The sequence below is a fragment of the Terrapene carolina genome, unplaced genomic scaffold, assembly GCF_002925995.2.
Source record: "Terrapene carolina triunguis isolate 2854851 unplaced genomic scaffold, T_m_triunguis-2.0 Scaffold227, whole genome shotgun sequence".
Taxonomy (NCBI): Eukaryota; Metazoa; Chordata; order Testudines; family Emydidae; genus Terrapene; species Terrapene triunguis.
Genome location: NW_020664578.1, coordinates 4,567,917 through 4,589,008, shown reverse-complemented (window position 1 = coordinate 4,589,008; position 21,092 = coordinate 4,567,917). Strand labels below are relative to the sequence as shown.

The 21,092-nt window shown below is 57.9% G+C and overlaps 1 protein-coding gene across 1 annotated transcript; it reads right to left on the bottom strand.

The window, feature by feature from the left end:
• Positions 1-5,804: 5,804 nt before the first annotated feature.
• On the bottom strand, positions 5,805-16,123 carry ANXA9 (annexin A9). The gene is made up of 8 exons (XM_024212750.1): positions 15,859-16,123; positions 14,034-14,134; positions 13,131-13,227; positions 12,945-13,039; positions 11,944-12,057; positions 11,056-11,125; positions 6,242-6,342; positions 5,805-5,867 (listed from the first exon to the last, which is right to left on the bottom strand). Exons 1-8 carry the CDS (start codon positions 16,121-16,123, stop codon positions 5,805-5,807), a joined length of 906 nt encoding a protein of 301 aa, XP_024068518.1.
• Between the last annotated feature and the right edge of the window lie 4,969 nt (positions 16,124-21,092).

The following is a 21,092-nucleotide window of genomic DNA, read 5'->3' as shown; positions in this document are numbered from 1 at the left end:
TCAGTGCTTAGAGCAGGGTGGGGCTGGGAGCCAGGACTCCTGGGTTCCATTCCCAGCTCTCACCCTGACTTGCTGTGGGATGCTGGAGCAAGTTGCTTCCCCCCCCCCCCCCCTCCCCCGTTCCTCCATTTCTCAATCGGGGGGGGGGGGGGGCGGAGGGGAGAAAAGGGGGTGATGGTACCGGTGCACCCACTCCTTCCTCAGATGCTTTGGACTCCACAGATAGAAGCAGCTGTGATGCTGTGAAAACACAGAGGCTTATTTAACAGGGACGAAGCGGCAGCTGCCAGCCTCCCTCGGGCGGGGGCAGCTAACCCACCGAGCGTGCCAGGCAGCTGCCCGGTGCCTCTCGTGAATTCAGTGCAGGATCTCTGGGACGGGGAGCACTTACAAAGGTGGAGGGACACCCGTGTGTCCCTCTCCTGCTGCAGGTGCAAGGAATGCTCTGCCCGGCCTTGACGCAGACAGGAGGATGCAGAAGGTCCCCAGGGTGCTAGCCCATGAGTTGCTGCCTCCTTGTTTCGATTCTCATGGCAGGGCGAGCGCAGAATCTGAACAAGCACATTTTTCCGCCCCTCCCCCTCACTGCTCCTGTGTAGGAGCCGATCCCATCTAGTCTCCCCTTGGGCGGGCCCGATCCTGCACTCAGCGGTGCCGCTGGGAATTCGGCGGGCAAGGCCGTCGGCTCTAATTAACTAAGGCAGCGTTGGCTGAGGAGCGAGTGGATCCGGGAGGGGATCTGTCGGGTCAGAACTCTCTGTCCAGCCCAGTGACGCGATCCGAGCTGCAGGAAGCGCATTTTCAGGGTGCATTGAAATAATTACAGAGTAAAGCGCTCAGAGCCTAGGAGCCAGGGGGCGGGTTTGGATGTAAATTCCCTGCTAGGACGAAGCTTTCCCTTAGCCCTCTCCGCCATGGCAGCGTCCTCCCTCCAGCAGGGATGGGTTAAACCAGGCTCTGTGGAACACAGCCCGAGGAAGGATGGTGGGTCACTGCCTGGGCCGAACCTCGTTGGCATCAGCAGCCACCTAGCTGGGTTGGGGGAGGCACTCGGAGCTTTGCAAGTTGCTGAGTGATGCAGGACACTCCTGGTCTAGCAGCAGCCAACAGGACTTGCAGCTCGAGTGGGGGAGAGCGCGGTTACCCCGTCTCTCGGGTGACTGCACACTGGATCCCAGCGCCTACCAGGGAGGAGGAGAATTGACCGAGATGCTTGTGGCCATTCCAGGTCAGCGGTGGCCGAGCCCACAAAAATGTCCAATATCCCACAAAAAGCATCTCTTGTTCCCGTCCTTTTCTGGTTCTGCCCGATCCCTCGTCTAGACAGCCTCCTCCCCAGAAAAGCTGCAGTGGGGAGGGGCATGTTTAGGAAAACGGATCAGGGTGGCTACCACATGTTGGTTAACCCTGCCCCGCTCCTCATCCTGTGACGTCCCCCACCTCCACCCCGCGGATTGAATGGGATCAGGATCAAACCTTGAGGATACGAACGACCCTTCTGCGGTAGGCGCCTGGGCACTCCCGTTGACAGGGGGCTGGGCTCTGTCCCCAAGCTCTGACACTCTCGGGCTCGACGAGTTTTACTCTTTCTTTTCTACTCTCCGTTATTTGTAACACTGCCTTAGACGTTTGGAAATAAAAGTGTCTTTCCCTAGGGTGCTGGTGTAATGGTTTGGGGGACGGGGTGTGTCTAGGGCTGCGGGCTTGTTCCTAGGCTGCTCATGGGGTGTGTCTGTTTCCCTAGGACTGGCGTGATGACTTTCTGTATGTCAGTCTCCAGGGCTTGTCTGTCCAATCCAGCCCTCGGGCTCCAGTCTGCTAGGTGTTTGTCTCTCCCCCGAGGGGGGAGGGGGGATGTCCATCTGTTTGTCCATCCAGCATGGGTGGGGTGGGGGGGCATTCTGCCCCTTGCAAAGAACACAAACCCCCCCTCAAATTCCAATTAAAATCCAGTGGGAGTTGCTCCTCTGCAAGCCAGGCATAGTGCTTTTAGGTAGGTCCTACATAAACTGTGAAGACTGTTGGGGGTTTTTGTTGTTTTGGTGGCAACAGAGAATAAATGAAAGTCCCTGGTGTCTCACCCATGACCAAAGCACGTCTCGAGCCCAGCAGCCTTTTCCTTCCATCTGTTGGGGCCTCCAGAACGGGCTGCCTGCAGTGTCTTTGGGGGATGTGGCCACCTTTGGAGATGACTGAGACTCGACAAACTCCCTTCCTGCAGGTCACTGGCAGAAGAGCGTGTTCTGTGTCAGGACTAAACCCATCCCCCCCCTTCCCTATCCACTCTCCAGTTTTGGTGTCTGGGTTTGTCCACGGGACTGGGAGTTACTCTGGAATAGCTATACCTGATTAGCATCCTGTGTGGACACTGAGTCTGGATTGAGGGAATTTGTTCTGCTGTAGTTTAATCTGGATTAAGATAAACAGGAAATAAGGCACTCTTCTGCCAGAATCCTTGTCTCTATTTGGGAATAGCTACTGCAATGTAAATTCATGCCCTACCTTAATCTGAATTAACTTTTGAGTGTAGACCAGCCTTCATTCAGTTTGTTCCAGTCTAGCAGCCCAAGACGCTGCACCTCAGTAGCATAACCTCCCTCAGTCCTAACCTCAGCCAGGCCCAGCACAGCACCGGTGTGGGAAACGGACAGCGCCTTGGTATGAGCAAATGAGCCAGGAATCCAATTTGTGTTTAGTTCTTCTAGCTTTTCCGAGGCCCCCTTTGCCAGCCTGTCAGTCACCCTGCGGGAGCCGCTGTTCATCTTCTCTTGCTAGTCTCCATTGGCAGCAAAAGGTGCATTTAAAAAGTCGCTGTTTATGTAGGACCTGCCTAAAAACGATACGTGGTGCTACAGCAACAGTGAACCGTTTCAGGTGTCACTGAGCAACTGACCCCTGGGAGGCAGGACGCCTGGGTTGCATTTCCAACTCTGGGGAGGGGCGTGGGGTGTGGAGAAGGCCTGGGAGTCAGGATGCTGACTCTGCCACTGGCTCCTTGGTCTCCCTGCATCAGGCCACCTCTGGGCTGAGAAAATTAAAGGGGACGGCTGCTTCATTCTTTCCATAACCAAGGGTTTCATCATTTATTTTTTTTAATGACGCTTGTTTCACTTTGGCGGAGTGATTCGGTTCAGCAGAGCTGCAGGGCCTCCCATCGGCTTCTTTCCAGGAAACGAACAGGGCGAGCGCTCGATTCTAGCAGCGTTCAGTCCTACCAGAACCCTCAGCCCCCCCGCATGCCCTTGGGCCAATCACGTAGCTTTTCTGGGTGCCGGCTCCCCATCCATGCAAGGGGGATAACAACACCACCCTGCCTCCTAGGTGCTCTGAGTCCACCCCACTGCGAGCGGGGCCAGATGTGCACATGTGGCTCTGCTAGAAAGTTGTACCACTTTGAACTATGGCCTGGTATAATTAAAGCAGCAAACCCCACCCTGCAGCCAGGGCCCTGCTTGGTCCTACGCTACAGTGATAGACCAGCAAAGCACGTTTACACTGGCAAAACCGCACTTTTACCGGTCTAGCTTGCGCCAGCCCCGCCCAGTGAAATGAGCAACGCTGGTAGAACTGTGTATAGGGTGGGGGTACAGCTCTGTAGCTTGGGGGATCACGCTGCTGCCCACCATAGCTATACCAGCTGAGGTCAGGGTAGCCCTGGCCTTAAAGGGGCAGCTCTCAGCTGGCAGAAGTCTATAGCAGAGGACTTCCAGGGGGTACTCAACTCATCTAGATTCATGTTTCATAGAAGATCAGGGTTGGTAGGGACCTCAGGAGGTCATCTAGTCCAACCCCCTGCTCAAAGCAGGACCAATCCCCAACTTCCCTAAATGGCCCCCTTACGGCTTGAACTCACAACGCTGGGTTGAGCAGGCCAATGCTCAAACCACTGAGCTATCCCTCCCCTCCTCAGCCTTTCTCAGCCTGGGGGTTGCAGCCCCTAGGAGGGTCACGGGATGGGTTTAGGTGGATCGCAAGTGCAGGGCCAGCATTAGCGGGTGGCAAGCAGGGTAATTGCCCGGGGCCCCGCATCACAGGGGGCCCCGCTGCCTGAGGCTCTGACTTCACACAAGGCTCTCACTGAAATGTAAGTACAATATTTCTATTCCAGTCGATGCATTTGATAGAATGATCTGGTCAAAAGGAGAAAGTCAGCAATTGGTCAGTAATGGTGTGGCTGTGACACGCCTGTATTTTTATGTCTGATTTTGTAAGCAAAACTGGGGTGAAACTTGGGGGTACACAAGACAAATCAGACTCCTGAAAGGGGTGCAGTCGTCTGGAAAGCCACTGATCTATAGGGTAGGCCTGGCCCTAGTGGGGATGCAGTTATATGAGGAGAGAGGTGCATTATGCCAGCATAGCTAGTCCTATATGTGAAGAGGGAATCAGCCATACCAGTATAAGGTGCTTTTACACTGGTATACACGGTATGATTTGACCCACTGGGCTGACTAGACTGGTTAAAACAAAATCACCTGATTGACAGTTATGAAGGTAGAAATTTTAATAGTGGCCAGGCCAGAGAGAGGTTCAATTTTCCTGACTCTCTGTTGCCAAAGTCAAGGGATCGAACACCAGGTATCAGGCCTGCAACGATCACAAGCTTGGCTAAACAATCATGAGCTTGTTCAAAAATAATAAATGTGGAGTCTGGCGCCCTGTTCCCCAGGCCCGGGTTTCTGAACTTTGAGGGTTTCCCTCGGGTCACATTCTCAAGCCCAAGGGCTAAAAATTGAGAGCGTGTCTACACAGCAGTGTTTTAGCAGCTGGAGCGCTGGCCTGCTGGGTGACCTTGGGCAAGTCACTGCCTGCTCTGTGCCTCAGTTGCCCCATCTGTAAAATGGGGATGGGAACACTGCCCTCTGTTAGAAAGCACTTTGCGTTCTGCAATAGCAGAGCTTGGTATTATAATTAGAGAGAGAAATACTGGGGTAACCCTGGGTGTGGCCCCTCTTATTTCAGTAGGATGGGGGATGGTGGATTTCACTTAAACCCCTTCCCAAGTGACATTGCTAAGTGGCCCTCTTGCACCAGGATAGGCGTGTCCATGGAGGAGGTTATACCAGTATAACTATATCAGTTTTAAAAAAAATCACATTTTTAGGTGATACTGGAAAACTTTCCCATGTGGACAAAGCCTGTTTTGAAAATGCAAGCCAACGTTCCCCCAGAATCACATGACTCCTGGAGCTGGGACTTGAAGAACATCACAAGAATTGGCAGCACTGCTGATTTCTCAGCCCCAGGCCGGCTGCAGGTCCTGGTATTCCTAGAGTCCAAGGCCAGAAGGGATCATTGTGATCATCTAGGCTAACCTCCCGGATAGTGCAGGCCAGAGCCGTGCCCCAAAACAATTCCTAGGGTAGAGCTTTTAGCAAAACCTCCAGCCTTGATTTAAAAATGGTCTACCCTGCCATGGGGAGGTGTGACTGCAGAGCATGCAGAGGGGATCTAGCCAGCTCACTCCAGTAACAGCAGCAGTGATGCCCGCACCTATTGAAGCACTGCATGGGCGGAGGCCACTCATTAAGTATCCAGGGTCCTGGGAGGGCAGGGCTTGCCCGGGCAGCCACCCATCCCTGCTCTTGTTAGTCAAGGCTCGGGTATGCGATCACATACCCCAGCTGCAGCGTAGATGCACCCTGCTGAGTGCGGCTCGTGGCCGTTTCCGTGATAAAACGGCAGAGGAATGAACCCGATGCCACGGGGCGGACTCATGCTTCCCACCCTCCCTGGCGCACCGCTCCCCACCATTTTCTGCAGGCCAATGGGCTGAGCGGGTTTCTCCGAAGCTGGCAGCCGCCCTACAGGTCTTCCGCCCTGCACAAGGCTAGCAGCGCTGCCTGGTAATCGCCTCTCGTCTCCACCTGGAGCAAGGAAAGGAGAGAGCAATGAGACATTTCCTCCTCCTCTCCAGCCTAAACCTTGACAGCAAGCGCTGGAAGAAAGCAGCGCGGTCTAGTGGTTAGAACAGGAAAGTTGGTGGTGGAGGGTCTGGATTCTAGGCCTGACTCCAAGGAGCAGGCTCCGGTCTTGCTCTCACTCAGCAAGGGGCTGGGAGCCAGGCCTCCTGGGTTCTCGTCCTGGTGCTGGGAGGGAAGTGGGGTCTAGTGGGTAGAGCAGGGAATCTGGAGTCAGGACCACGGGGGTGGGGGGCTTGGTCTAACGGCTCTATGCCCCCGAGTTCTAGGGCATGCTGTTGTTGGGTCTGTCTCCGCCCCCGGGGGCGCAGCGTGCTGACCTGGAGACAGGAGTACAGAGACTTCCCATGGCACTTCTTGAACTCAGAGCGGATGCTCAGCAGGTCCGTTTCACTGCGGGAGATCAGGATGCGGATCAGGACTTTGTCATCGGTGCCAGGGCCCTGGGGGGGAAGGGGAGGTGCATGCTCAGGCTGGGAGATGGAGAAATTCCAGCCGCTAATAGATGGGAAGTGGAACCCCAAGTTCCGGAGGTAGGGGTCACCGTATCCCTGTTAGTCCATACAGCCCAGTATCTGCCCCCGGCCAGCAGACTGATCTAATGCAGCATCGGCACCCTTCCCGCTGGCTAAAGACCCTGCCTGACCCTTGTGACATTCAGAGAACCCCCTGCAGCCTGAACATCACTGCCGGGCTCCCCCAAAAGGAGGCTGGGCCCATACGCTGCCAATGCACCAGCGCGGGTTGAAGGCGACTCACCTTCATGGCGTTGTGCAGCTTCTCGGCGAAGTAGCGCGGGGTGTTCCTGCACACCGAGGCTGAAATGAGAGAGGGGCTCAGGGTTCAAACCATGGCACAGGCTGGCTGGCGTGCAGGGGGCACCGCTGCCCTTTGCTGGGTGGAATCAGAACTGCCCCACTGGGTGTCATAAGCCCTGTACTGTACACAGCGCCTGGGGATTCTCCCATAGTTGACATGACGGGGTGGGGGTTGTTAGAGTAGGATTCTCTGCCCCGGGGTTCGCTGCTGTTGCCTTGCACCATGGTGTCACTTGTCACATCCTAAGGGACCACAGAACTGATACAGACCCACGACTGGGTTTAGTACTGATGTCCTCTGTTCTCCCCCCGCGTCCCCCCCAAGTGCAGGGCTAGCAGGAGGCACAGCCAGCGCCACACTGCCCCGTTCCCAGCGTGCTTCATCCCCCATGACCCCTTCAGTGCTCAGCCACTCAGCGGGGGCTGCCAGCCCGGGGGGGGCTCGCTGGAGACAACACTGCAGCTGGCATCTGCGAGGCGAGCGTCGGCCCGCTAGGAACTGCGCTGACATGGAGGAGCCAGCAGACGGCAGTGCTCCTTAGCAAGCAGGTGGCATTTGTCCCGGTGCCCCGGGGCAGCGATCGTCCATCTTGTCCCTCAAGGCCAGGCAGCTCGGCGCCAGCCCCAAGTCACCTATCGAGCCCAGAACCCTTTGTGCCCACTGCCACGCGCATGCTCGTGTTCTTCTGGGCCTCGAATGGAGCCCAAAGCCTGGCTCTCATGCTTGACGCTGCAGGGTCTGTTTATAACGGGTTAGTAAATAAATGAGTAGCTTGGCCCAGGCTCCCATTACGCTAGGGGCTGTACAAAACCAGTCCCTATCCCACAGAATGTATAACCTACGTGAATCAATTGAGTGTTATAGACGGACTCAAACAAGGTTCTTATAACCATCTATGCCCCCTTCTTCTGGTGGCCGCATAGCCACGCCCACCACCCACTACTCATGTCTATACCGTGCATACCCCGCCCATTCGCCAGGGATTAGCATTTTACAAATGGGGCCCGCACCCGGCGAGTGACGCCATCAGAAAACAGGGAATCTGCAATAGTGACTCCCACTAAATGTTCTCTTCTACCTCTCCGGCCGCCATCCCTGAGCACCTCCCAGGCTGTAGCGGATCGATCCTCCCAACCCGCTGTGAGGCAGGTAAATGCCATGGTCCCCATGGGAAACTGAGGCACAGAGCGACTGGCCCAAGGTCACCCTGGGAGTCTCTAGCAGAGCACCAGTCCCCAGCTGGCACACTAACCCCTGGGCCATCCTGCCTCTCTGGACCGCACTAGGCTGATGGCGCTCTCAGGTTCAGGGAACCCAGCCTCAGCCTGGTTTAGTGCTTACCCAAGGCCAGCATGGCCACCTGGCCATCTCCCCGGAAGCGCTTGAAGATGGTCTCCTCCACCTCCAGCCCGTGGGATTTCTGGTACTGAGCGAACACTACCGGAGTTCGAAAGGGGAGAGTTAGTCCTGGCCTGCACGCGGCGCGCTTTGCCGGGGGGCCGGCCCGGGACTCTGTACCAGCAAAGCGCTCCTGGGGCAGGGAGACACTGCGTGTACCAGCCACACTGCGCTCTTACGGGTAGGGCTTCGCCCTGCCGAGCAAAACGAGTGACATGGGTAAAATACGGCGCTGCTGGCATGACCACATCTACCCTGGGGCCAGGACGCCTCCAGACATTTTTCACATGGTATGCGCCTGCCACCCCCGTCCTGGCTGGCTCCCCCGGGCAGGTACCCACTGCAGCGTCCCTTGCTTGTAGCAGGTCTCCAGGCTGTTGCTGAGCGAGTCCTGAGGGCAGAGCAGAGGGGACATGGGCCAATGGAGGCTGGGCAGCCCCCCAGTGGGGAGCCGTGGTACAGGAGCCGGCCCCACGGCAGTGGTAAGGAGGTGCAGTGCTGGCCACCCCATTGACCATGGGTCAGACCTAAGCAGCACTCGGACCCCATGCATCAGTCATGACACCGCTCACTCAGACTTGGCCCGACCAGCACCCTTGTCATGACCGGGGGGCCACAGGTCCACACCTGAGTGGACAGTGAGGTGGCCACTGCCGCTTCTCCTCTGCTGCCATGGGGCTGGCTCCTGTAGGGCTTCCCCCCAGGGCCCTGCCCAGCCGCACCCTGCTTCCAGGAGTCCATTGATTTAGTTGGGGATTGGTCCTGCTTTGAGCAGGGGGTTGGACTAGATACCTCCTGAGGTCCCTTCCAACCCTGATATTCTATGATTCAATTTTCAGGGGTACCCCTGAGTCGGGCCACATGGACACACAGAGAGAAGGGCCCCGACTCCCTGTGCCAGCTCCCAGCTGTGTGCGATGCCAGGGGCTCCCTGCAGCAGGGCGTCCGGGCCTTGCCTCTGCTGAGATGCTCAGGGCTTCGCTGCGTGAAGATGCTTATCCACGTCCTCTCACCGGCCCCCTCGCCCCTGGCTCCTGGGTCTGCAAGAGCCTGGAAGGAGGAGGAGAGCGGTGACGGGCTGCGGGTGCTGCGAGAAGTGGCTCCCCCCCCAACCCAGGGGGCTTCCCCATTAGCCTGGAATTAACCCCACTGTGTTCTGGGATGCAGCAAGATGGGACCGGGGGCACCTATTCCAGAGCCATAACCAGGCAGCCCTGAGCAAAGCTTGGCTTCGCTGGGGAAGCTCGGACCTGAGGCACGCAGGGGGCATGTGATCCAGCAGCACTGGGACGAACAGGTGCAACGGGCAGGGACAGCCGCCCATTGGCGCCGATCGTGTCACACCGGCGGCATGTGGCTGGTGTACAGCAAGGTGCAGTACTGACGGCTGCCACTGGAGGGCTCCTTGGCCTCCTTTGGTCTAAAAGCAACCCCGCCCCAAGGCAGCTCTCTAGGGTAACTGAGCAGGATCCATGGGGACCCCCTGAGGCAGGGAATCAGTCCAGCAGTAGGATTTCAACAACTCACCCCCCCACCTCGGGCACATCCCCAGGCTCACCTCGGCATCCTGCTGTATCAGGGCATAGTCGATGATCCCGGTGTAGTGCTCGCGCTTCCCCTGCAGGGTAGAAGGCCAGAGAGACGGATTTGTGACATGGTCAGAGCTGGCGTCCCTCGCCCCACAACCTGCCTAACGGTATGTCCGCTCGCAGTTACAGTATTCAGCCACTAGAGGACCCTTGGGTGGGCGGTGTGGAGGAGGCAGAGAGTGGCTGTCTGGTAAATAACAGAAACAAAGCTGGGTCTCAAGCTGGGTGGAAGCTTGTCTGTTTGCCAGTAGCTGTATGTCCCACGATGCCCACAGATACTGAGGGAAGGGAGTGTTGGAGATGATAAAGTAGATGGGTGAGGGCTCAGGCCCCCCGCCCCTTGCTTTGCTGGTTCCTGTGGCTGAACCGTGGTCCCCAGTGTACGTGCCCATTCAGGTCCTGCGGAAAAGGAACCAGGCAAAGTCGTACCTTTGCTAGCGCCAGGAGAATTTCCTTGAACCAACCGCTGGTTTCCGAGGCTATGTCCTTTTCAGGGTCTGCTTTAAAATCTGGAGACAGAGAAACCACCCTGGTTAAAGGGGAATTCAGCTCAGTGGCTTGCATGGGTAACACCGCCGCCAGCTAGAATATAGGCAGGGATCAAACTAAGAGACCTCTGGATCTAAAAGCAGCAACCTCTTCTGCTTGAGTGAAAGGAGCACCCCTGGTAGGCTAGCCACAGAAGCCTGTATATATACTCTAGCGTTGGGGTGGCGGGACACAAAGCTACCTTAATGTGCTACCACATAGGACTGGTCCAAAATTTTTCATTGAAACTGTTTTTTGACAGAAAATTGGGGGGTTGACTAAAAAAAAAATAATAATCACAAGACATATCTGCTCCCCCACAGAAACGTTTCATTTTTCATTGAAAAGCAGAATGCCCCAAAACTGAACTCTTTCAATTAGGAAATGCTATTGCAGTGCCTCGCGGGAGTTGTAGTCCAGGTGCCTCATGCTCCCCATGTTCCTCTCTTGGGCTAGGCTCCCTGGCTGGACTACATTTCCCATGATGCATCATGGCCAGTGATTCCCATGATGCACCACCTTCCCCACCAAAAGGGGAGAGCACGGTCCATCATGGGAGATGTAGTCCAAGCAAGGAGCCTGGCTGATAGATGACAAAATGATTTCCCTCCCCCTCCCGCCATTTTCATTGAAATTTCCCACGAAAAAGAATCCAGCCGGCTCTAGAGACACACGGTTCCAAATATCCTCAGAGTAACAGGGCCCTTTCTCCCGAGCTCAGACAGCGCTAACCTGGGGCTCCCCTCACAGCCCCTGGCCTTCCCCGCCCCCACTTTTACCTTGCTGGTAAAAGGCCAGGCTTTCTCTGAGCTGCTGGTTGGATCGAGTGGAGAGAATTTCAGTCAAAGCATCTTCGTCAGTGCCTATGCCCTGTGAAAGCAAAGGGCACAGAGCGGGTACAGGAGTGGCTGGCACAGGAGTGGCTGGCACGGCTAAGGGATGAGGACGAGCCCGCTGCTGGCTGCACTGGAATAGGGGGCGGATAGAGCCAGCCCGAAGGGGAAGCACTAAGCCAGGAGCAGGGATGGGCGGCCCTGTGGGCAGTGACGCTGCTTTGTGGCAAGCTAGCCCTCGGGACGGGGACGGCATTTGCTGCCTGTTATCATGTCCCCCTTCTAACCTCTCCGTACAGCTCCTGCCACCCTCCTTGTCTGTGCTGCTCTTCTCAGACCTCCCTCCAAGGTGTCACCCCAGAGCGGCAGGATACCTGGGTTCTATGCCCACGGACCAGCTGGGTGAGCTTGAGCAAGTCCTTTCCGCTCGCAGTGCCTCAGTTTCCCCTCCAACTCTTCGTCTGGTCTGTTCTGACTGTGAGCTGTTTGGGGCAGGGACTGTCTCCCTTTGTGTCTATGCAGCGCCCGGCGCCATGGGGCCTCTACACATCATATATGATAATATCACATCCCAGCGCCTTGACTTGGCCAGTCCAAAACCCCCTTGAGCTTTTCTGCTGCTATATCCCCTTTGCAAGCCCCTCACTCACTGCCCCCTCCCCAACTCTTCCTGCTCCTCGGACCCCTCCCACTGACCGGATGAATTTGTCGAATCTCCTCTGGGTATTTTCCACCTGTGTTTATAATCTCTCTGGCGGGCCCCTCGCTGCTGGACGCGACCAGGCACAGAATCGGGAGCAGGGCCACGTGCACCCCACAGGCCTCCCAAGGGGGAGCTGCGTCCCCAGGCCGTACCTGCATGGCCGCCCTCAGCTCGTGAGCATCGTACTGAGCCGGCGGCTTCAGCAGCCCCATGATGACCTGCTCCAGGTTCCCAGACAGAGCCACTTCCATGGATTTCAGCAGGTCCTGGAAGAGAGCCCCGGAAGGGTCAGAGCTGAGGCCAAGCAGCAGCCTAGCTCCAGGCCCCAACTCCCCTGAGACAGGAGGCTTCATGCATTTGGGGGTCCCCCTGGCTGTTCCCTTCCTCAGGGCCCTGCGAATGGTCACCCCAAGTGGGCTGGTCTAGCAGTTGGAGCATGAAACTAGCCAGGACTCCTGGGTTCTGGGAGGGTGTGTGGTCCAGGGGGTACAGCAAGAGACAGCAGGTCAGGATTCCTGGGCTGTATTCACGGTTCTGCCACTGACTCGCTGGGTAACCTCAGCACAGCCTCAGTTTCCTCATTTGTTAAGTGAAGAGAGTAAGGGCTCCCATACAGCGGAGCTACAAGGGTTAATAAATATTACTTGCACAGAGTTTCAGATGGAAGCCTCTAGAGAAAGGAAAAGGGTTGCATTGAGGTGGCCGGTGTCTCTGGGTGCACCGCTGCCCCCTAGTGGAGAGATTTGGTAATGTGTCATAAGCCCTATACTGCCCACAGCTAATGGAGATTCTCCGTTGGCGCAAGTGCTGGGGCCTGGGCTATGGCTATAGGAGGATCAGAGCAGTTGCACTGAGGATCGCAATGGCTCGTTGTGCAGCGTAGAGGCAACCAGGATGTGTTGGGTTATTAATATGACGGGGTGGGGGTTGAACCCAAAGGAGCATGGGGACACAGAAAGGAGCCCGCTGAGCGGCTGCTGTGTCTTCCGCACGGCTGGTGCATTGCCAAATGCCCGGCACATGGCCCCACCTTGTGCACTAGGGCATGTCTCTGCAGGGCAGACAGACTCCAGTGCCTGAGACCGGCCCCAAGCGGACACCATCACTGCTGCTGAGAGCCCAGCCCAGCGCCCCCCGGGGCCCTTCCCATCACCTGCTTGGTGAGGGCCTGGAACCCCTTGGTGATGTGCTGCCTCTGGGCGCTGGTCCGATTGGTCAGCACATCCAGGATGGCCCCATGGTCAGCGCCTGTAGCAAGGGGGCAGGAAAACTGGGTGTGAATATTCAACTGGCTGCCGGGATCCCCTCCCCGCACGCCTCCATGGTGGGATCGTGTTACCATTGCCCGCGATGGCCTCTACCAGGTGCTGTACGTCGCTCTCCGCGTCGAAGCCCAGATAGGGTTTGATGGTGCCCAGCGTCCCCCAGGCTGCTGTCTATGGCAAGAGTAGAGACGGTTAAGCGGGTAGTTGTTATTGAAACTCATATATGGAACTTGCTGCTGTGTGACATTGTTGAGGTGAGCCTGTGGGACTCCCTGTCACGGGATATCGGTGGGGTTAACCCAGGGGATTCACTGCTGCTAGATATTAACATGATTAGCTTGTAGGGCCTCTCTGCCCCAGGTTATTATTGAAGTTAATTCATGGGACTCCCTGCGACTGGATATTACTCAGTTTAACCTGTGGGACCCACTGCCATTGGATAGTACTGGGGTTAATCTGTGGGACTCACTGCAGTGGGATATTACTGAGGATAACCTGTGGGACTCCCTGCCACTAGATATTATTATGAGAGTTAACTCATGGAATTCACTGCTACTGGAAATGATTTAACCTGTGGAACTCACTGTCATTGGGTATTACTAGGATTAACTTGTGGGACTTCTGCCATTATGGAAGGTAACCTGTGGGACTCCCTGCGACTTGATATTAGTGGGGCATACCTGTGGGACTCCATGCTGCTGGCTATCACTGGGGTTAACCCAATGGAAACCCAAATCATCCACTGTGGTGCTGTGAGTGCCCCCAAATCACCCCCTCACAGTGCCCAGGGTGATCCCCAAATCTCCACCCCCCACTTGCTAGGGTGAAACGCTCACCATGGTGCCCAAGACCATCCTTAAAATACCCATGATGCCTACAGAGACCCCCCGAAACACCCTTCCACCCATGCCCCACGATGCCCAGGGCAGGGATGCCCATGGTGCCCCCCTCCTCCCACGCTCCGTGGCACCACTCACCTGCTGGGCCAGGGGCAGCTGGCTGAGAATCTCGTGGGCGAGGGAACGTCTGTCCATCCCGTCCCCCAGGAGCATCGCGTTGTCTTTGCCAGCAGACAGCTCTGAAAGGCAGAGAGGGGAGGGGGTGAGGCCCCCCACGGGGAAACGTAACTGTCCCCCCGGCATCCCAAAACAGCCGCCTTCAACAGGCCCGGTCATAGGCCTGATTTCCTCAAGCCTGATCCGATTGGGGTAGGAGGGCTAGTTCCCTGCCCCGGTCCAGGCCTCCTGCCAGCTCCCTGCTCCTTTGCCGGCCCTCGGGGACAGAGGACGGAGAACTGCGGGGCGCGTGCGAATTCAAAGGGGACGGATTGAGAGCCCTGGAGGCCACCTTATCTACCCAGCTTGGACAGCGGCAGAGCAAGCTTCCACTGCATAGTGCCCCTGCTCATGGGGTGTGTCCCCCAGCGCTGCCCTGGAGGGGATTAAGTGCACCCCAGTGGGAAAGGCACTGACCAGAGAGCCACGTGGGAGACAGGACACCTGGGTTCTATTCCGCTATCTGCTGTAAGACTCTTGGCAGGTGTTCTGTGCCTCAGTTTCCCCTTCTACCCTTAGCTGCCTGCTCTATTTAGACTGTGAGCTACTCGGGGCTGGGGGGCGGGGAGCAAAAGGGGCCCTTTGCCCTGGGCCTCCCATTTTAGAGGGCCCCGTAAGCGGAGTGGTGCTGCAACCCCATGCACTAGGTTGCAATGCCCAGAGTGGGGAGCCAGCCCTGTGGGACAGTAGCCACCACTGCTGGGCGAGTGCAGGGCAGACCTCTCCCGCCACCCAGGGCCTCCCCCCAGGGATAATATTTTTGGAAGGGTGGGGAGCCTCTCTTTCAGATTTTGTCTCAGGCTCCCCAAAACCTCTGTGCACCCTGCAGGGACTGTCTCTCAGGTGTGTCTGGGCAGCACCCGGCATGATGGGGCCCAGGGCCGGCTCCAGGCACCAGCCGAGCAAGCTCATGCTTGGGACGGCAGATTCTGAGGGGCGGCATTCCGCCCAATCGTAGAGTGGCACGGACGCCCTTTTTTTGTTTTGTTTATTTTTGGTTTTGGTTCGCTGCTCCGGCCGCCCTGCGCCCTGGTGTTTTTTGTTTGTTTGTTTGTTTTTCTTTTGTTTCACCGACGACTTTCAGCGCGCCACGGAGGAGGGGAGCACCCTGCTGGGAGCGGGCTGCGCACTCCGTCTGCCCCAGCCGGTGCCAGGTCTGCAGCAAGCCCAGCAGGGCAGCCCGCGTCCTTCCCTCCCCGCCGACCGCCGACTTTCAATTCACTTGCAGGCGGGAGCGGCCCGGAGCCCTCCCGGCAGGCGGCGCGGCGGGAGGGGCCGAGTGGCGAGCGCCCCGGCTGAAGAAAGCCCTGGCCGCCCCCCTTCTCTCCTCCCCCCCGCTAGCCGGGGGGCGCACTCCGCTGCCCGGGGCATGTCTGCAGCGCAGGGAGTCCCGCTAGCCAGAGTGCAGCCGCCGCCCGCCCAGAGGCTCGCCAGCGCAGCCGGGGGAGGCAGCCGCGAGCTGCCAAGTAAGTGGCACCGAAAGTTTGCACCCTGTTTTTTTTGTTTGGTTCGCCGCTCCGGCCTCCCTGCACCCTGGTTGTGGGTATTTTTTGTTTTTGTTTTTTTTGCTTGGGGCGGCAAAAAAGCCAGAGCCGGCCCTGATGGGGCCCTGATCACGGTTACTCTGTGTCTGGGCAGCACCCAGCACACCAATGTTCAGGCTCCTACAGCTTCGGTCATTGGCTGGAGCTCCATTGATTTCAACATAGCACTGCTCATGGACAACAGCTGGGGGCCTGGCCTGCACGTCTGCCGCTGACACACACTTCCCTGCGGTGAGGTTTTCCCTGAGCTAAAGGGTGTGGATCCAGTTTTGCCAACGTAACCGATGGGTGTGCGCTCTCGTCCCTCTCTGTGCTGGAGGCGAGAGGTGACAGCTCCAGCCACAGAGTGTTGGCGCTTTCGCCCAATTCGTCACAGCTCCTGCTTTTGACGGCGGAGGGCCCTGGCGTGTCAGCCCAGCTGTCAATCAGGCAGACGGGGATCGTGGCGTTTGAAGGGAATTTGTTCATTGCGGATGGGGCTTTAAAAGCCACCTCCAAAGGGGCGAAATAAACGAGGCCCGTGCTAGCAATCCAGGCCGCGTGTCTGGGGTGAGGCGAGACCGCTTTGTCTCGAGATCCAACCAGCTCTTCAGTGCAGCCAGAGCCTTTCCACAACTGCCTCCCCTAGGGCTGGCCTCCCTCAGCACCAGCCAGCCCCAAACCTCTTGCTTTCCAGGCCCCCTCGCCAGCCTCTCTTTCTCAAACCGCACGCGGCTGGGGGATGGGAGGGCGCAGTCCGTGACACATGCCTTGGACAGGCGCCAAGGGGAACTGAGACCCACGGGGGCTTTTATGCGGACTATTTCGAGGCTCCGGGTTGCTTTTTAACTCAAACATCTTGGGAGGAAAGCCAGTTCGAGATGCCCCGAGCTCTTTGCAGGTCGCCTCTCCCGGCCTGGCCTTTAGCGCGGAGCTGGAGCCTTTGCCACCAGCCCGGAGATGGCCTCCTTCTCTGGCTCCCTCCTCCATCTCCCGGCTGTGCTTGCTCGTGACCGCGGCCCAGCGAGCCGCCAGGCAGAACTAACTTGTTTAGTCTATTGCGAGCGGGGAGCTGAGATTCTAATCTGGTCTGCGGGGAGTCTGGCGCAGGAGATGGCGGGGGAGTACACTGGGGAGCCTTGCATGGGAGAGAGAGCCTTTCACAGCACGCCCGGGGGAGCGTTGCTCTGGGGATCGCGACATTGGGGGGCTGCACGCGCTCCTTCTTCTCCGTGCCCAGTGCCCCTGCCCCACTCTGTACCCCTCTCCCTCTTCGCTGCAGCCCCATTGGGACACGGGGATCCCTTACTGGTGTGAAGCCCTGGGAGTGGCAGACATCAAAAGCAGGAGTCCCCCTAAAGTGTAAGGCAGATTGGCCAGTTAGTGGGGCTCCCTCTCCCCCCTGCTTCTCAAGCACTATTTGAGGTTAAGCTCCCTGTGGAAATGCTAAGAATTATTATGAATTAATGAATCCACCCTGTGGGAAGCCGGTAGATGTATGCGTCTGTCCAGCTAATCCCCGTTGGGATCTAGGTACTGGACACGCTCTTGATCATCGGCTGCGGATCCACCCCTGTTAATTAGCATCATCCTCATTCCACAGATGGGGGAACTGAGGCGCAGAGGGAGAAAGTGAGTGGGCCAAGGCCATGGAGGGAGTCAGTGGTGGAGCTGAGACTCGCTCGCAGGAGTCCTGACTCCCAGTTCCCTGCCCTCACCACTGGAACACACTCTCCTTCCAGAGCTGGGAAGGGAACCCAGGTGTCCTGACTCCCCCCCCCCCGCTCTAACCACTAGACCCCACTCCCCTCCTAGACCCAGGAAAGGAACCCAGGGGTCCTGACTTCCTGTGTTGTACCCATTAGATCACCCTCCCTCCGGTAGATAACGCTCTTCGTTTGCAACCCAGCTGGTTTCCCAGGGGCCTAGCCAGCAGAAGAGCCGGATTTCCCAGAGACCGAGATAGACCTGACGAGGCTGCACTTACCCTGAGCCGCGCTAGACAGAGTCCGGATCAGTGCACGCTATGACCCGACCAGTGTGTGTGCTCGGCTGGTGCAGGGCGGGGGCAGGACTAAAGTAATCTGATTGGCTGAGGTCCACACAACTGGTGGGTGTGTATCATCTGTCCCACCCCCACCCCACCCCCGAACAAACACCCTTCTGTGCAGGTGTGGGGACGAGGGGGGGCATAGAAAGAACCCTCCACCCCATAACCCACCCAGAAGCAGCCATGGCAACCCACACATACAGCCTGCCCATCCTCCCAGCAGCAGGATCTTTCAGGACACTGGCTGCATTGTATTGCGCAGTCCTCGGCTTGACGTGACATCCACCGCCAGCCAGTACCCGCTGGGGCAGCGGGCACTGGAGGGATGCCCCTCCCCGGGGGGAGCAGTCATTGGGCAGGGAGCTGCTGGCGAGAAGTGCAAAGAAAAACCTGTCCAGCGTGTCGCTCCAGAGCTGGGGTGGGTGGGAGCAGAAGTCAGATGGTTCTCAGCTTGGCTTGTGCACCGTGCCAAGCTTCGCTCCTGCTGGGGGATGCCAGACGGGCCGTGCCCCAAGGGGAGCACTGGGGTGAGCGGCTCTGGTTTTTCTGATCGGTTGTGACCGACCGTGGGTTTCTTAGTGGGGAGGCAGCGAGTTGACTTGCTACAGCATGACCTGGGGACGGGTTCCCATCGGGAAGCCAGAGAGGGGGAACAAGTGGGGTTGGCAAGAGGCCAGGCCTACCAGCGCAGATCATTCAGTGGAGAAGACGGGTGGCGGAGGGGTTAGTGTACTAGCCTGCCCGTAGCGAGACCTGCTTTCAACTCCCCCCGCTGCCTCTAAGACCTTGGGCAAATCAATCAGGCCCAGATCCTCAAGGATATTTAGGTAACTAACTACCCCTGAAATCTGGGACTTAGGCCAGGTCTACACTGCAGACCTATATCGGTGTAACTATGTCGCTCAGGGGTCACGTCTAGCTGTGGGTGGAGCCTGGGATTTGGGGGCGGAGTTAGATTCCCAGCCTGCCCTCCTGGAAAAGGCCTCTTGGCCTGGAAGGTTCTCAAGGCAGAACGACCTACCCCTCCATATACACAGTGCGTGGCATGGAAAGGGAGTCTCTGGGAGGTTAAAGAGGGGAAACTGGGCAGAGGAGTGCGGATTGTAGGATCATTGGGGGCTAAGCCACTGATATACAGTGGGGTGCAAACACCACCTGCTGCCACTGAAGGTCTGGTAGGGCTGGAGCAGCTGCAGTAGACCCAGCTGCCACCAGAGAATGCCAGAAGGAGACAGCACAGAGCATGGATTTTAGGGTTCAACGGGACCATTGGAATTCAGCCCCACACACTCAGAGCCCTGTGCCTCCGTCCCCCCTGGATCCTGCAGCCGCACCGGTTCAGCAGCAGCTGCCGCTGCCTCTTAGCAAGCAAAAGCTGGTGTCGGCTGGATCCGTCTAGGTGGCCAGCGGTGCGTTTGTTGCATAAACCCCCACACCTGCGTGTGCTGGGCTGAAAACGCGGGGGTGTCTCTCAGCTGTCTGGAGCTGCATCTAGGGGTGCACTGAGCCAGACGGTCTGACGCCGAGCCTCCTAGGCCCAGCGCTTCCAGCTCAGGGGAGTGAGATATGGAGCCGCTCGGCTCTAGGGTACAAATTGCAAACGTCCCAGCCAGTGGCCGTTGGGTGGCCTGCATGCAATGAGCCAGGTGGGATGGGGAAAGCTTGCCCCGGCCATCCCCATGCCGGGCTTGTTCTGTGGCTGGAGAGGGGATTTCAGCCTCCTGAGGCCCTGTCCATCAAGCCAGCAGGAAAAAGCTGGATGGGGTGGGGGAGATCTCGGTGACTGGCGTCTTCTTTCAGGCATCTGTCCACGCACAGTTCCTCTGGGTGGCGTCCACAGACTCCCTTTTGGGGCAGCAGGCACAGTCTGGGGTGCTCCGCTCGGTGTCCCCTTCTGGGTCCCTCATTTTGACCCTATTACTGTACCCTCATCCCTCTGCTAATTTTTTGTCCCCCATGCTCAGTTGTCATCTGGGTCCTGTGGCCCCGCCTACACCTGAGGAAGACAGGGCCTTTTGGTCCAGTGGGCCCTGCCCACCATCTCAGTCATCAAACAGGCTGGGGAGAGCTGATGGCCTTGTGATATGACCCTGGGCTAGGGGACTGGGGTTTGATTCCCTGTTCTGCCATAGACTCCCTGGGTGAGGTCCTTAACTGCTCTGTGCCTCAGTTTCCCACCTGTAAAATGGGGATGGTATTTCCCCAGCTCCCAGGCGGAATTCACTTCTCTTTATTCCCCATCTGGGGTTAAACAGAAGCAGGAAGGAACCTGGGCCATTTTTCCGACCTCCCAGGAAGGAGCCCGGAGGCCCTGGGTGACTCAGCCGGCCCCCTTGCTGCCAGACTGCATTCCGAGCAGAATTTCCTTCCTTGTCGAACAAGATCAAACAATTCCTGCCTCGGAGGAGAACGGGGAATAAGTAACAAAACCATTGATGAGGGCGGATCAGATGGGCCCAGAGCCCCGCGTGTACAACACGGCAAAGGTTTCCGTGCCTGCCAGCACCTGACTCCTGGCTCTGACGCCCGGAGTGCTGCGGGGCAGTCACTGCTGGAGGGCAGAGAGCAAAGTCCAGGGCTGGGTCCCAAAGCTCTCGCTGAGGGGGGGGTTTGGAGCTGGGGTTGGGAACTCGGAAGCCCCCCCAAAGTTAGAGGGGATAAATCTTGGGTGTGGGGTTCATCTCTGCATTCGGGGTGAGGAATCTTATCTTAGCCCTACACATGCCTGTCTGCCTAGCTAGGGCTTGGATGTGCCGCCCATCCCCGTGGCATCTGACTCCCCAGCCGAAGGCGCCCCCCAGCTCTTTTGTCCCAAACGGTATTTGCTGCTGTCAAGCCTCCTCTGAACTCTTCTGTTGGGATCTGCTCTCCCTTCCCAGCCTCTTTGCCCCCAATCCCCGAGGCCACCCCACAACTGAGCAGAGCCTCCTCCCCAGCCCACCTGCCGCAGCCCTACAAAGAGCCCCGCCTCCCCCGCTTCCCTGGCCCGACTCCCCACTTATTCCCCCCAGCCTCAGCCCTTTCCCTCCCCTGCACCTCCTCACCCCTCTGCACCTGTCTCCTTCCTCCCACCGCTGCCCCCCACATGCCTTGTCTCCCCGCTCTCCTGAGCAATGCTTTCCCCTCCTGGAGAAGGGCTGTGTTGCAGCTGCTCAGGTCCAGGTGAGCCAGCCTGCCCCGTGGGGAGAGGGAAGGGGCAGGAAGCCTTGGCTGCCCGCTTAGCACCCATGGTAGCCGGGAAGCCGGGCACGTGCCCCCCAGCCCAGTTGGGGAACAACACTGCAGCTGGGCTGAGTGTCAGGCAAGTGCAGGGGGCAGGGTTAAGGCTGACACTACCTGTCCTGGCAGGTGGGCACTGCTGTGCCCTTGGGATTTGGTGTGTGTGTGTGTGTGTCCATGCGTGTGTGC